The 14,047-nt window shown below is 49.2% G+C and overlaps 1 protein-coding gene across 1 annotated transcript in view; it reads left to right on the forward strand.

Moving 5' to 3' along the window:
- The window catches only part of FBXO33 (F-box protein 33), a 35,486-nt gene extending 22,303 nt beyond the window's left edge, over positions 1-13,183 (forward strand). Inside the window, exons 3-4 of the mRNA XM_082275237.1 lie at positions 543-1,228; positions 12,488-13,183. Of these exons, the coding sequence (XP_082131363.1) occupies positions 543-1,228; positions 12,488-12,759 (958 nt within the window). The 3' untranslated portion in view covers positions 12,760-13,183. The remainder of the gene's footprint in view (positions 1-542; positions 1,229-12,487) is intronic.
- Positions 13,184-14,047: the final 864 nt, after the last annotated feature.

A 14,047-nucleotide genomic window follows, 5' to 3' on the forward strand; every position in this document is an offset into this window, starting at 1 on the left:
CCTAGAACATAGAGATGAGCGGTGGCCATCTTTCCAACACTTACCTTGTGCCCAGCTGCCACAACTGCCAGATCGGTTCCTGGAGCTGCCCAAGTAAGTCTGGGAACCACCAGGAAGCGAAGTTTGACCCCTCCCACGACTTATAAAAGTGATCCAGCGGCGAATGTGCTGCTAGTATCACTTTTATTAGAGAATTTTGGCTGAAAAAAAAAGCGGGGTTATGGCATATTGCTGCCACCAATAACCCCGGTATTCCACTAAGGATGTCTTTTTAACTATGGTCCGGTTGGCAAGTGGTTCATTGAACAAGCTGAAGTTATTAGCTGATTGGCTATTATGCAGAGCTGCACCAGATTTTGCACTCTCCAGCTTTAGTAAATCAACTCTCAACATGTATAAAACCCCCCTGTTGCTGTTTACGTATCACATACGTCGGTGGCAGTGACTGACGTATGTCATACGTCAGCAGCAGTGGGGGCGTTCAGGGATGGTCCTCTTTCCTCCTGAAGGTCATTTAATTGTTTTTTTTTTTGTCATTGCAGGATCCAGCAGGTCTTCGAGGAGATTTTGGCGAACAGCCGGCAGCTGAAGTGGCTGTCCTGCGGGTTCATGCTGGAGATAGTCACCCCCACCTCCTTGGCATCGCTGTCCAATCCAGTCGCCAGCACCTTAGAACATCTCAGTTTATTGGATAACCACTCTCCCGCCAGCACCACCTTGATCACCGCCGTGGAGTTGGAGCGCTTCGTCAACCTGCGCTCAATGGCCCTGGACTTCTGTGACTTCACGGCGGAAATGGCCAGGGTGTTGGCCAACAACAACCACGTGCCTTTGCATCGACTGTCCCTCCTGGTCCACAGCAATTCCCTGAAGAGCAAAACCCTGGACAAGATGCCAGATGACGAGGACTGGAAGGCCCTGACCCAGAACAGCACCAACCTCCGGGTCTACATGATGGCTTTCGACGTCAAAAGTGACGACATGCTCCGGATCTTGAAGCCCAGCATACCGCTGGAGCGGATTCACTTCGACAGCTACATCACCTGCGTGTCTGGGGCTGTGGTTGACCTCATATCCCGGCAGTACGACTCATTCCTGACCCACTTCATCCTGATGAATGACGTCAACGACATGTCTGGCTTTCCAGATCTCAGCGACAATAGGAATGAAGATCCCTTGGTTCTGTTGGCTTGGAGGTGCATGCGGCTGTCCATGCTGGCTATCCACGGTGAGGAAATATGGCTTATATTTATAAGTATATGTGTGTATGTATAAAATATAATCACTGTATGTGCACAGTAGGTTTGTGTGTGTATGCGTGTGTGTGTGTATATATATATATATATGTGTGTGTGTGTGTGTGTGTGTGTGTGTATATATATATATATATATATATATATATATATAATATTTTATATAGTGTGTGTGTGGTATTACTGGCAATGAGTGCCTGAAGTCTGGAACCCATGGACATTACCAAAGACTGGCTTTCCACCTTTCTGGTGCTTTGCCAGTCTCTAACTGCAGCTGTCTTCAGTTGTTCTTTGTTTGTGGGTCTTTCTGCCTTTATTTTTTTTTTTAATTTTGCCTTCAGCAAGTGAAATGCTCAATTGGGTTGAGATCAAATAATTGGCTTGGCCATTGCAGAATATTTCACTTCTATTCCTTCAAAAGCTCCTGGGTTGCTTTTGCAGTGTGTTTTTGGATCATTGTCCATCTGTACTGTGAAGCGCCCTCCAATCAGCTTAGCTGCATTTGGCTGAATCTGGGCTGACAGTATATCTCTAAACACTGCAGAATTCATCCAGGTGCTTCTGTCTTCTGTCACATCATCAAAAACCACCAATGACGCAGTGCCACTGGAAGCCATGCATGCTCATGCCATCACACAGCCTCCGCCATGTTTTACAGATGACGTTGTGTGCTTTTGGATCATGAGTGGTTTCAAGCGTTCGCCACACTTTTCTCTTCCCGTCATTCTGGTACAGATTAATCTTAGTTTCATCTGCCCAAAGAATGCTTTTCCAGTACTGGTCTGGCCTTTTTAGATGTTTTTTGGCAAAGTCTAATCTGGCTTTTCTTTTCTTCATGCTTATGAATGGTTTGCACCTTGTGGGGAACCCTCTGTATTTGCTCTCATGAAGTCTTCTCTTGACTGTAGACTTTGACAATGATACGCCCACCTCCTGGAGAGTGTCCTTCACTAGTCTCTGGATGTTGTGAATGGGGTTTTTCTTTACCATAGAGAGGATCCTGCGATCATCCACCACTGTTGTCTTCCGTGGATGTCCAGGCCTTTTTTATGTTGCGGAGCTCACCAGTGCGTTCTTCTTTCCTCAGAATGTAACAAACTGTTGATTTGGCCACTCCTAATGTTGCTGCTATTTAGTTTTTGAAGCCTTACAATGGCCTGTTTAAAGCGGAGTTCCGGGCACAAAATCGGCTTTTCTCTTACGTCCTCCGACAGTCGCCGCCTCTTCATATTCGTCACTAATGGGGTTATTGACCTTTGCACCGTAGGAGTAGCTAGGCAACAGAATATATTAATATCAAAGCTTTTAGCATATCCCACCCCCAGGGGGTGGTCCCCTCAGTCAATACCTCCCTGCTTCCTGCATTTCCAACTCAGTTTCTAATGCCTAGCTCAGGAGTAGGCTGGCTGTTCCTGTGCTGGGGCTCTTAGTCTCAGCTTCTTTTCTCTTTTTGATTTTATTTGGAGTTTTTTTTCTCTTTCTTTTACTTAGCTGTTTATTTCAGCGTTAGTTAGCTTCTTCTGATGAAGATGATCGTGCGGAGCTGGGTCTCAGTCTGGCCACCCTGGTTCCCAGGGCCAGGGGCTTCCCAGCCTGCCATCGAGCGTTCAGCTTAGGTTTTGCCCTGGCACATTGAACGACCCATCCCTGTTCGCTGCAGGGATGTTATCGGTGAGGTGGCTACCTCACTGGACGCCATTGCGGTTTCGCACCGCAGTTCCGCTGCATCATGCTTGCGACACTCCCTGTCCTCAGTGCAGCGGTTTGGTCGCTGGAGCAGGCTCCCCACGCCATCCGGACTGGTAAGTGTAACTATGTGGGGACCTGTCTATTTGGGTGTCAGTCTGGGACTGTGTGACCCTGCATGTCTGTGTGGCTGCTGTGCTCCCTGTCGGTTCCTGTGTGGACCTGCTGCCTGTGTGTGGGCTGTGAAGGGGGGGGGGGGGGCTCTCCCGCTCTGCTGGGTGTCAGCAGGAGGCAGTCAGATTTTGGGCATGTTGTGCGGCGACCCGCCTTTTTTTTTTTTTTTGCGGCAAATTCATGGTGGCCGGGCCTGTGTGGTAATGCGCGGCGTTTCGCCAGATGCCGCCATTTTGGCGGCGATCGGTCAGGCCACATGTCGGCGCCATTTTCTATTTGCCCATAGAATCCTCAGCCGAGCGGCCATGTTTGTGTAGCCTTGCATGGGCTTCATAGGGGCGGTCAGTCTTGCATCACTTCCTTTTGCTCTGGGACAGCGATCGGTGGCAGCAGCCTGTGTGATCTCTCCAGGTTTTTATCTTCCCTTTTTTCCTGTATTCCTTGCCCAGTTTCTTATCCCTGTGGGGGTCAGTGTATTCAGTGGGTGCGGTGGGCTACGCTCGCCGCGATCTTAAAGGGGCAGTACTCCTTTTTTCCTAATATTGCTGGGGCATGGATTCTCAGGAATGCAAGTTTCCTCCCACCTTGGTGGGGGGCCAAGGGGCTGCTGCTTCCCCCGAGGGGGCTGATCTGGCCACTATTGTGGCAAACTTAGCTGCTCAAGTGCAGATTCTGGTGGCTGATCGATCCACAAAACGGCCCAGAGTGTCTATTTCCTCTGATTCAGAGGGTGATGGGGCTGCTATGGCTGGAGTGCCCTTCTCAGGGTCTCACTCATCTCTAGACCTTGTGGGGTCTGAAGGGGAGGCTGAGGTGGAAGGGGTTGATAATTCTCCCCCTGGCTCGTCTGAAGAGCTTGCACTCATGGATGAGTTGGTTGCTTCTATCAAGCAAACGCTGCATTTACAGGATGAACCATGTCCTCCAGTTTTGATGTCCTCTTATAAGACGCAAAGAGAGCGCAAAACATTGCAGGTTTTTCCTTGCTCTACGGAATTTCAGCGCGCTGTTGATGAGCAATTGCGCAATTTAAAGAAGCCTTTCGCTGTGCCGAGTAGGTTCTAGCTGCGTTATCCATTCACTCCCTCCACTGATGAGCGTTGGTGTGTGCCGCCTCAAGTAGATCACGCGGTGGCGATTTTGAATAAAGCTTATACGGTTGCTGGTTCTATGCTGAAGCCTATTTTTGCTTCCATTATGGCAGCCCAAGCCATTGCGGATTGGACGCAGGTGCTCAGGCGCACCCTGGTGGCTGACTCTGCCCCGCCGACAACTTTGGCTATGGTGGATCAAATTCATCAGGGTGTCATGTATTTGTGTGATGCGGACTTAGATATGGTCCCTTTTGGCTGCGCGTCTTTCTAGTGTGGCGGTCTTGAACCGTCGCCTGATATGGCTGAAATGTTGGTCTGTTGACCAATCTTCCCGCAAGACTTTAGCTAATTTGCCCTACACGGGATCTCGCCTTTTTGGCGAATCTTTGGATACTCTGATAAAGGGTGTTTCTGGGGGTAAGAGCACTCTCTTGCCCCAAACTCACAAGAATAAGTTTGTTCGTGGTAAGAAGAATACCTCGTTTAGGCCCTCTCAGGGGTCCTTTCGTGCCTTTCGGTCGCACTATAAGGGCAAGCCCTTCAAGGGCCAAGGCTCCCAGAAGAAGCCGTGGACAGGTAAGCAGAAGTCCGGCCAGTCCGGGTCCGCTGCCCATAACAATGCGGCCTGAAGGGACGCCCTCACCCGGTTCTGGGGTGGGGGGACGTTTGCTCGGTTTTCTTCAACCCTGGCTGGACCGCATTCGGGACAGATGGGTTCAGGAAATCGTTCGATCTGGATACAAGATCGAGTTTCTCTCTCGGCCGGCGGGCAGATTTTTCCCCTCAAACCTTCAGCTGACTCCGGAGCGCTTGCAGGATCTGCACCTGGCGGTGCGGGACCTGCGGGCCCAGGGAGTGGTGGTTCCGGTGCCTCATCGGGACAGATTTCGGGGGTTCTATTCCAATCTGTTCACTGTGCCCAGAAAGGAGGGCAATGTACGTCCGATTCTGGACTTAAAAGCTCTGAACCGCTTTGTGCGGGTTCGCAAGTTCCGCATGGAATCACTGCGCTCAGTGGTGGCTGCCCTGGTTCCGGGGGAATTCATGGCCTCCATCGACTTAAAGGATGCATACCTTCACATCCCCATTTTCGAGGGTCACCAGAGGTACCTTCGATTTGCCATTGCGGAGGATCATTATCAATTCGTGGCGTTGCCCTTTGGTCTCGCTTCGGCTCCGCGGGTTTTCACCAAGGTGCTTGCGCCGGTTCTGGCCTTATTGAGGGCCCAGGGCATTTCTGTCCTGGGGTATCTGGACGATATCCTGATTCGGTCCGCGACCAGTCAGGGCCTGGTGAACGACCTGTCCATCACGATGCAGACTCTGCAGGAATTCGGTTGGACAATAAATTTTCCAAAGTCAACGTTGTGTCCGTCGGTTCGTCTTCCCTACCTGGGGATGATTCTGGACTCTGTTCAAGCGAAGGTCTTCCTGCCGAAAGACAAGCTTCGGACACTTCTGTGCGAAGTCAGGTCCCTCAGGGACAATCAGTGCTCGTCCCTCCGGACGTGTATGAGGTGTCTGGGATTGATGGTTTCGGCCTTCGAGGCGATTCTCTTCACCCAGTTTCACATACGGGAGCTTCAGGCGGAGGTCCTGGCCAAGTGGGACAGGCGTCCGCAATCTCTGGATCTGCGGCTGTCGTTGAGCCGTCTCACCCGCAGGGGTCTTTTGTGGTGGCTCCAGTCCCCGGCGGTGTCGGGGGGCAAGTCCTTTCGTCCTTTGTCGTGGACGGTGATCACCACGGATGCCAGCCTGTCGGGCTGGGGTGGTGTTCTGGGCGTTCTGTCCGCTCAGGGTACTTGGTCGAAGGAGGAATCCTCCCTTCCGATCAACATTCTGGAATTGCGAGTGATAAATCTGTCTACTGCGTTGGACGGACAGGCTTCAGGGCCGTCCAGTTCGGGTACAGACGGACAATGCCACAGCGGTGGCCTACATCAACCACCAAGGGGGCACCAGGAGTGCCCGAGCGGCTCGGGAAGTAGCTGACATTCTGTCTTGGGCCGAGACGCACGTCCCGGCGATATCTGCAGTTCACATTCCGGGGGTGGAGAACTGGCAGGCGGATTATCTGAGCCGCCAGACCCGGGACCAGGGAGAATGGTCCCTTCACCCGGTTGTCTTCCAGATATTGTGCGCAAAGTGGGGGTCCCCAGATGTGGACCTGTTCGCGTCTCGTCTGAACAACAAGGTGGAAAGGTTCGTGGCAAGGACGCGCGATCCTCGGGCAGACGCCTCAGACGCGCCCTGGCATCAGTATCGCCTGATGTATGCCTTTCCACCGATTCAGCTACTGTCCAGGCTCCTTCACAGGTTGGCCTCGGAACCGCACATGGTGATTCTGGTGGCACCAGACTGGCCTCGCTGGTCTTGGTACGCAGACCTCGTGAATCTGGCGGTCGACGCTCCGTGGCGTTTGCCACTTCGAGAAGATCTCCTGTCTCAAGGACCGATATTCCATCCTGCTTTACAGTCGCTGGCTTTAACGGCCTGGCTGTTGAAAGCCAGGTCCTGAAGGATAGGGGTCTTTCCCCTGAGGTCATTCCCACTTTGATCAAGGCTAGGAAGGCCTCTTCGGGGAAGATTTACTACCGTACTTGGAAGGCTTACTTTGCCTGGTGTGAGTCCAGGGGGTATTCCCCTCGCTCGTACTCGGTGTCGAGAGTGTTGGCTTTCCTTCAAACGGGCGTGGACCAGAGTTTGGCTGATGTGGGTACTTTCTCTGATGTGGGTACTGCGTTGCTTTAGGCGCGGCTGCTTTTTTCCAACCCCTCATGTCTACACTGCTTTGGGACGTCCCCATTAGTAACGAATATGAAGAGGCGGCGACTGTCAGAGGACGTAAGAGAAAACTGAATTTTTGTAAAATCTTACCTGTAAAATTCCTTTCTCTGAGTCCTCCAACAGTCGCCGCCCCCGCCCCTCTTTTGGGGTTTGTTTATGTACTCTACTGCTATGCTACTGAAACTGAGTTGGAAATGCAGGGAGGTATTGACTGAGGGGACCACCCCCTGGGGGTGGGATATGCTAAAAGCTTTGATATTAATATATTCTGTTGCCTAGCTACTCCTACGGAGCAAAGGTCAATAACCCCATTAGTGACGAATATGAAGAGGCGGCGACTGTCGGAGGACTCAGAGAAAGGAATTTTACAGGTAAGATTTTACAAAATTCCGTTTTTTTTGTACCCATCCGCTTGCTCTCCTTCACCTGAAAAGGAATTGGATAGTTAGGTTTTTTTTTGGGGTTTTTTTTTTTTTACTTACCTTGTAATTGTAGAAAGATACTCGCCTTTCGTCACTTCCTCCCTCTGCGGCCTTGGCCCGCGCCGTCTCTTCCGGCTTGCAATGATTCCTGGGAGCTGAACGTCATCGCTCCCAGGAATTAATGCGACGGCACCGGCCCCGCTCGTCACTTCCGGTGCGTCGCCTCATTCCCTGCTAAACAGCTTTTGGGCATGCCCAGAAGCTGTGGAGGAATGCGGCGCCGCACCGGAAGTGACGAGAGGAGCCGGTGAAGGCGCATTCTGGGAGAAGAAGACGCGGGAGGGGACGCAGAAGAGGATCGCGCCGGCTTCAGCTGCCCACAACAGATGGCAACGCTGGAGAAGAAATTTTAAAAGTGAGTATTTCTTCTTGCAGGTAAGTGCGAACCGGGACAGATCAGAGGCTAGCCATTGTGGAATGTACTAGCCCTGACTTTCCCGGGGGTATCTTTATTGAAATTTTGTTTTTGTGCCCGGAATTCCGCTTTAACTTGCATGGACAGCTCCTTCGAAGGCATGATGTAGGTTCACAGCAATAGATTCCAAATGCACATACCACACTTGGAATCAACTCCAGACCCTTTACCTGCTTAATTGATGAAGAAATAAAGGAGTAGTAGCCCACACCTAGCCATGAAACAGCTTTTGATTCAATTGTCCAGTTACTTTTGGTCCCTTGAAAAAGGGGGGAGTGGCTATTAAGAGTTGTAATTCCTAAAACCTTCCTCCAATTAGGATGTACATCCCTAAAATTTAATTTCAAGCCCACATCCATTATATAACTATATAGCTTGAATATGTTTCGGTAAATACCTGGTGGCTTTCCTCTGTTGGTGGCTATCACCTCGGTGTCGGAATTGGCGGCGTTATCCTGTCAATCTTACTTGGTGGTTCTTCGTCCCTGTCCATCGTTCCTTCCAAAGGTTGTCTCTGATTTTCATTTGAATGAAGACATTGAGTTGCCTCCCCTGTGTCCCAGGCCTAAACATCCGAAGGAAATTGCTTTGCATGCCTTGGATGTGGTCCGGGCAATTCGGTTGTACCTGGAAGCTACGGAGTCTTTTAGGAAGTCTGAATCACTATTTGTGCTCACGGATGGGCCTCAGAAAGGGTTGTCTGTTTCCTCTGCGACCATTTCTAGATGGATTAGACTGACGGTGGTTCAGGCCTATTCCATCAGGGGTCAGGATCCTCCTTCCCCTGTCAAGGCGCAGTCTACTCGGGCGCTCAGTGGCTCCTGGTCCTTCCGTCATCATGCGTCAGTGACGCAGGTTTGCAAGGTGGCCATCTGATTGTCGGTGCACACTTTCACAAAGTTCTATAAAGTGGATGTGATGGCATCTGTGGATGCTTCCTTTGGCCGCAAGGTTTTTGCAGGCTACTGTTTAGAGGACCTGGTCCTCTTTGATGGTGTATTTTTTTTTTTTTTTTTTTTCAGGTTGGCTCCAGTTATTTTGGTTGAGCTCCTGTTTACCTGGTTGGCTATATTTAGCCTTGGGAGTTCCTTTTCACTGTTCCCACCCATGATGTTTAACACTGATTTGGAACGTCCCAATGGTTAAGAATATCAGGCGCTGTGTCCGTCAATGAACGAAAGAGAAAATGAGTGCAAAAAATAATCGCACAGGTGATCAAATACCACCAAAAGAAGGCTCTGTTTGTGGGGAAAAAAAAGACATCAATTTTTATTTAGGTACAGTTTTTCGTTAAAGTGACGAATCGTAAAAAATGACCTGGTCATTAAGGGGGCAAATCCTTCCAGTTCCAGAACTGGTTGGATAAAAAAAAATCTTATTTGAATAAGATCAATTTTATTTAGTTTACAATAATTTCCAGCAAAAAAAGATTTTTACATGTGCATAAGACGAAAAAAAAAACTGCCCTGTGATGAATGGATTAGTAGAGTGGGGGGGGGGGGGGGGTGAAGGTTGTGTGTGTCTCCACCTCTCCCCCCACCCCCCCCCCCTCTGCGGAGAGTTGCTGGGTGTAGAGTTGCATCATTAAGCCTCATGGATACAGCTGCTTGGCTCAGGGTTCTCATTGTCTCCTCTAGCAGCTGACAGCACATTCTGCATAGTGGAGTTCACTGAGAAAATGCTGTCTGTGTGCGATATTCTGCAGCACATACAAAAGGCTTTGTGGCCCGAGACTGTTGGGGAAGGGGGGGAAAAAAAAAAAAACATGATGAAGGGTTAAAGTGGGAGTAAACTCTCATGTATGATTTGTACCTAAAGCTAAGCCTATAATTAGACTTACCTGTAGGTACTGCAAATCTCTCCTAAATGTGCACCGCTGATATTTACTTTAAATGCTGGTCTGCGGACCAGAAGGCCTTGACTGATCTTCCTTTGCAAGAAGATAGCCTGTTTGGAGCTACCCTGACATCATTAAGGGTCATACGGGGGGGGGGGGAGTACCTTTCTTCCGCAGGCTACTAAGGGCAAGGACCCTCGTCCCAGATGTGAGCCATCCTTCTCGGCTCATAAGAAATGTTTTCGTCCCTCAGGGGCGACTAACAAGGGATCAAAGCCATTCAGGTCCTCCTCTGGTGGATCCAAGCGAACTTGGTCTGGCAAGTCGGGGGGGGGGGGGGGCGTCTTCGCTGGTTCCCTGACCCGTGGACTTCCCTGGTACAAGACAATTGGGTCCACAAAGTCATATGGTCCGGCTACAAGATTGAGTTTCGCTCTTACCCCCCTGGAAAGGTTCTTTCCTTCCAATTTGCGCCCGTCTCCGGACCGCTTACAGGGTCTGTTTTGAGACGTTGCAAGACCTGTTACTTCAAGGGGTGATTGTCCCGGTTCGGACATCGGAACGTTTTCTGGGTTTTTACGCACACCTGTTTACAATTCCTAGGAAGGAGAATTACCAGTTTGTGGCGTTACCCTTTGGTCTCGCTTCTTTACAAAAATGTTAACCTCAGTGCTAGCATTGTTACGCCAATGGGGGATCGCGGTACTAGGCTACTTGGACAATCTTTCTGCAAGCTGAATCTCCCTCTGCTCTGGTGGAGAACACAATATTAACTCTGCGGGAGTTTGGCTGGATTCTGAATTTTCAAAAGTCTGCTCTGGTTCCGTTCACAAAGCCGGACTATCTCAACCTTAGCCAAAGTGCTCCTTTCTCTGGACAAACTGCAGGCTGCAATTCCCCTCCTACTGTCGAACAAATGGTCATCCCTCCGGACTTGCATGTGGTTGCTGGGCCTGAAGGGGTCTACCTTCAAGGCGTTTCCGTTTGCACAGTTCCATACCAGGTCCCTGCAAAGTGAAATCCTGACAAAATAGGACAAGACTCCACAGTCTCTGGACAATCCGATCCGGCTGAGTCGGGGCACGAAGAAGTCCCAGATGTGGTGGCTTCGTTCTCCGGCGCTTCGGCTGGGAAGATCCTTCCTCTTCTTGTATTGGACAGTGGTCACCACGGATGCCAGCCTCTACGGCTGGGGAGACGTCCTCTGCAAGCATTCTGCTCAGGAGATCTGGACGCTGAAAGAGTCTAGACTCCCGAAAGATGTCTTGGAACTTCGAGCGATCAGACTGTGTCTGGATCATTGAAAGGATTGTCTTCAGGGTTGTCTTGTGCGCATTGTCGAACAATGCCACGGCCATGGCTTATGTCAATCACCAAGGGAGGCGCCAGAAGTGTCCTGCCGGCTCTGGAGGTAGCTGTCATTTTGAGGTGGGCAGAACGGTTCGTTCCAGCCCTCTACTCTGTACACATTCCCAGGGTGGTATTGGCAGGCGGATTACCTCAGTCGGCAGTCGGTGATTCCTATACTGTTTAAAAGTTAGGAAATCTACCTCTAGGAAGATCTGCCATTGTACGTGAAAGATGTACATTGTGTGGTGTGAGTCTCTTGGGGTTCATCCCCGCGCCTTCTCTGTGGCTTGGCTCTTGATCCTCCTTCAATGGGAGGTTGAACAGAAATTGGCCTGGAGTACCATTAAGGGCCAGGTGTTTGGAGGTCTCCTTCCAATGACCTTTTGGCCACACACTCTCTCGGGTGTGTACCTTTTCTTCAGGGTGTCCGACATCTTGGTTCCTCCAGTGCGGGCTCCGTTGCCGCTTATAGAGAAAATGACTGACTAGAGAAAATGTTGCATTTTATTTGGAAATCCAGCTCCTAGAGTCTGGAGGAGTGGTGGAGAGGCACAGAATTCAAGTTGCATGAGGTCCAGTGTGAAGTTTCCACAGTCAGTAATGAAAATGAGTGTATTTGTGTGTATGTATGTGTATAGGTGTGTGTACACTGCTCAGAAAAATGAACCCTTTGAAATCACATCGGATCTCAATGGGGAAAAATATCATGCTGGACATCTATACTGGTATGGACTGGGTAATGTGTTAGGATCTATACTGGGATGGACTGGGTAATGTGTTAGGATCTATACTGGAATGGACTGGGTAATGTGTTAGGATCTATACTGGGATGGACTGGGTAATGTGTTAGGATCTACACTGGGATGGACTGGGTAATGTTAGGATCGAAAATGAAAATGATTACCCTACAGAGGGCTGGATTCAAAGACCCCCTAAAAATCAGTGATAAAATGAGGCAGCAGGCTCGTCCATTTTGCTGAAATCTCATTGCTGCAACTCAGAATGGTCCTCAGTAGTTTGTATGGCCCCCACATGCTTGTATGCATGCCTGACAATGATGCTGTTCTGGGGTATTTCCTCCCATTCGGATGGACTGAATGTCCCAGAGGTGTTCTATTGGATGGGGGTGCATTTAATGGTTTTAATTCCCTCATCTTCTAGGAACTGGCTGCATATTCTCGCCAAATGAGGCCAGGCATAGTCCTGTACCAGGAGGAACCCACTGCACCAGCGTGGGGTTTGACAATGGGTCCAAGGATTTCATCCCAACGCCTGATAGTCAGGGTTCCATTGTCTAGCCTGTAGTTCTGAGTAATTTTCTAGCAAATTTTTAGCAAATTTTTTTTGCTACTTCCGAGGACTGAACTATGATATTGGCGAATAACCATGTTGTCTCCTCATTTCCGCAGGCTACACCGTATGGGCACACAACCTCATAGCAATCGCTCGTCTTCGGGGGCCAGACCTAAAAGTACTGGAAGTCACAGAGGAGAGCATAGACTTTGACCAAAGCGAGCTGGCCGACCAAGATGTGGATCCAGTGCACAACCTGATAGAACAGGTATCGATCGGATTAGCACGACCTTGGCAGGCGGTCATGGACATTGAACTGCTCAGCGTCTTCACCGAACCGGCTCGGCACTTTTACAGAGAGATGCAAAACTTTAGCGAAGGCATTTAGCATTTTTATTCTCCTAGAAGTTTCCTGTGGTTACAATATGCAAATAGGGTCTTCTAATGTTTCCTCAGTAGAGTGAGTTAACCCTTTTTGTGCTGTGTTTAATCAGTATTAGCTATATAAAAATTGTATGTGTGTATCTACTTCTTGATGAAAAGAAGACAAAAAAAAAAAAAAGGAAAGTCTGATATTGGTAATGAAGTCGAACGTGACAGTGTTCAGGGCTTTCACGGTTAAAAGTGCTTCTATGGGGGGGGAGGAGGGGGGGACATTCTTGGTCATAAGTTTAGAGAGCGACCTTCTCTAGTCTACAGGATCTTCAGAACCAGAAACTGGTGCAGTGACAAACAAAGAGCACTTAACGGGCTTTAGGGACTTCCTTGCGTGTCTTGTGTACGACTGCTTTGTTAGACCAACGTTTGGGAGTGGGAAGGAGGGGGGGAGGGGGGGGCTCGTTTCAATAGATGAAGTTTGCCTCGCTTTGTGTATATGAACTGCATTGCTAGCAAGGCCTAGTGACTTAAAAAAGACTCTTTAAGAAAAACCTACAAAGGGTTTCTTCCTCAGGTTGCTAACTTTTTGGTATTTGTGCTTTTTTTGTTTACCAAGTAATTTTGCATTGTGGGCTTTTTTCTTCCTTTTTTTTTTTTTTTTTTTTTGGCTTTCCCTTGAGTGCTGTGCATGGACGCCAAAGTAGATTTATTTTTTATTTTTATTTTTTAAATACTGGTGTACCAGTGAGTGTTAAATGCGTCTCGTGCTCCAGATTTGTGCTGTTTACTTGGTAAAGAAAATGTTAAGCCACTTTTTCTTTTCTTTAAATGAAGTTCTAAAAGGTCAAATGGCGTACTGTGTTTAGCCTTCGTTCACACTGGCTTCAGCTTGTCGAAGGTCAATGTAACCTTGAGCGTTTGCAGAGCTTTTAGCCAGCTTTGAGCAGCTTTGTTGACTTTAGAGTAGTTATTAAACCCTCAGCCATTAGTTTCCCTCAAGATCGATAAACTGCATTTTCAAGGGTTTTTTTTCCCCCTAATTTTGCACACGTCTCTGCATCGCTTCCCAGAACTTCGGTCAAGGATTGCACAATGCTTACGTCATGCATGCAAGAGCCGATTGCCTACCAGCTTCTCGATGAACAGCTGGATTTGCTGCAGAGCAGCACTGCAGTTGACAGTTGGGGTTATCTGTGTCGGCTCTTGGCATGCATGTAGGGAGACCCTGCAAGGCAATCTTGTAGCTACCCTATAGATGTAACTTTTCTTCTGGGCATTGAGGATAAAATAAAACTACA

This window comes from Pelophylax lessonae, assembly GCF_965119305.1.
Source record: "Pelophylax lessonae genome assembly, chromosome: 13".
Taxonomy (NCBI): domain Eukaryota; kingdom Metazoa; phylum Chordata; class Amphibia; order Anura; family Ranidae; genus Pelophylax; species Pelophylax lessonae.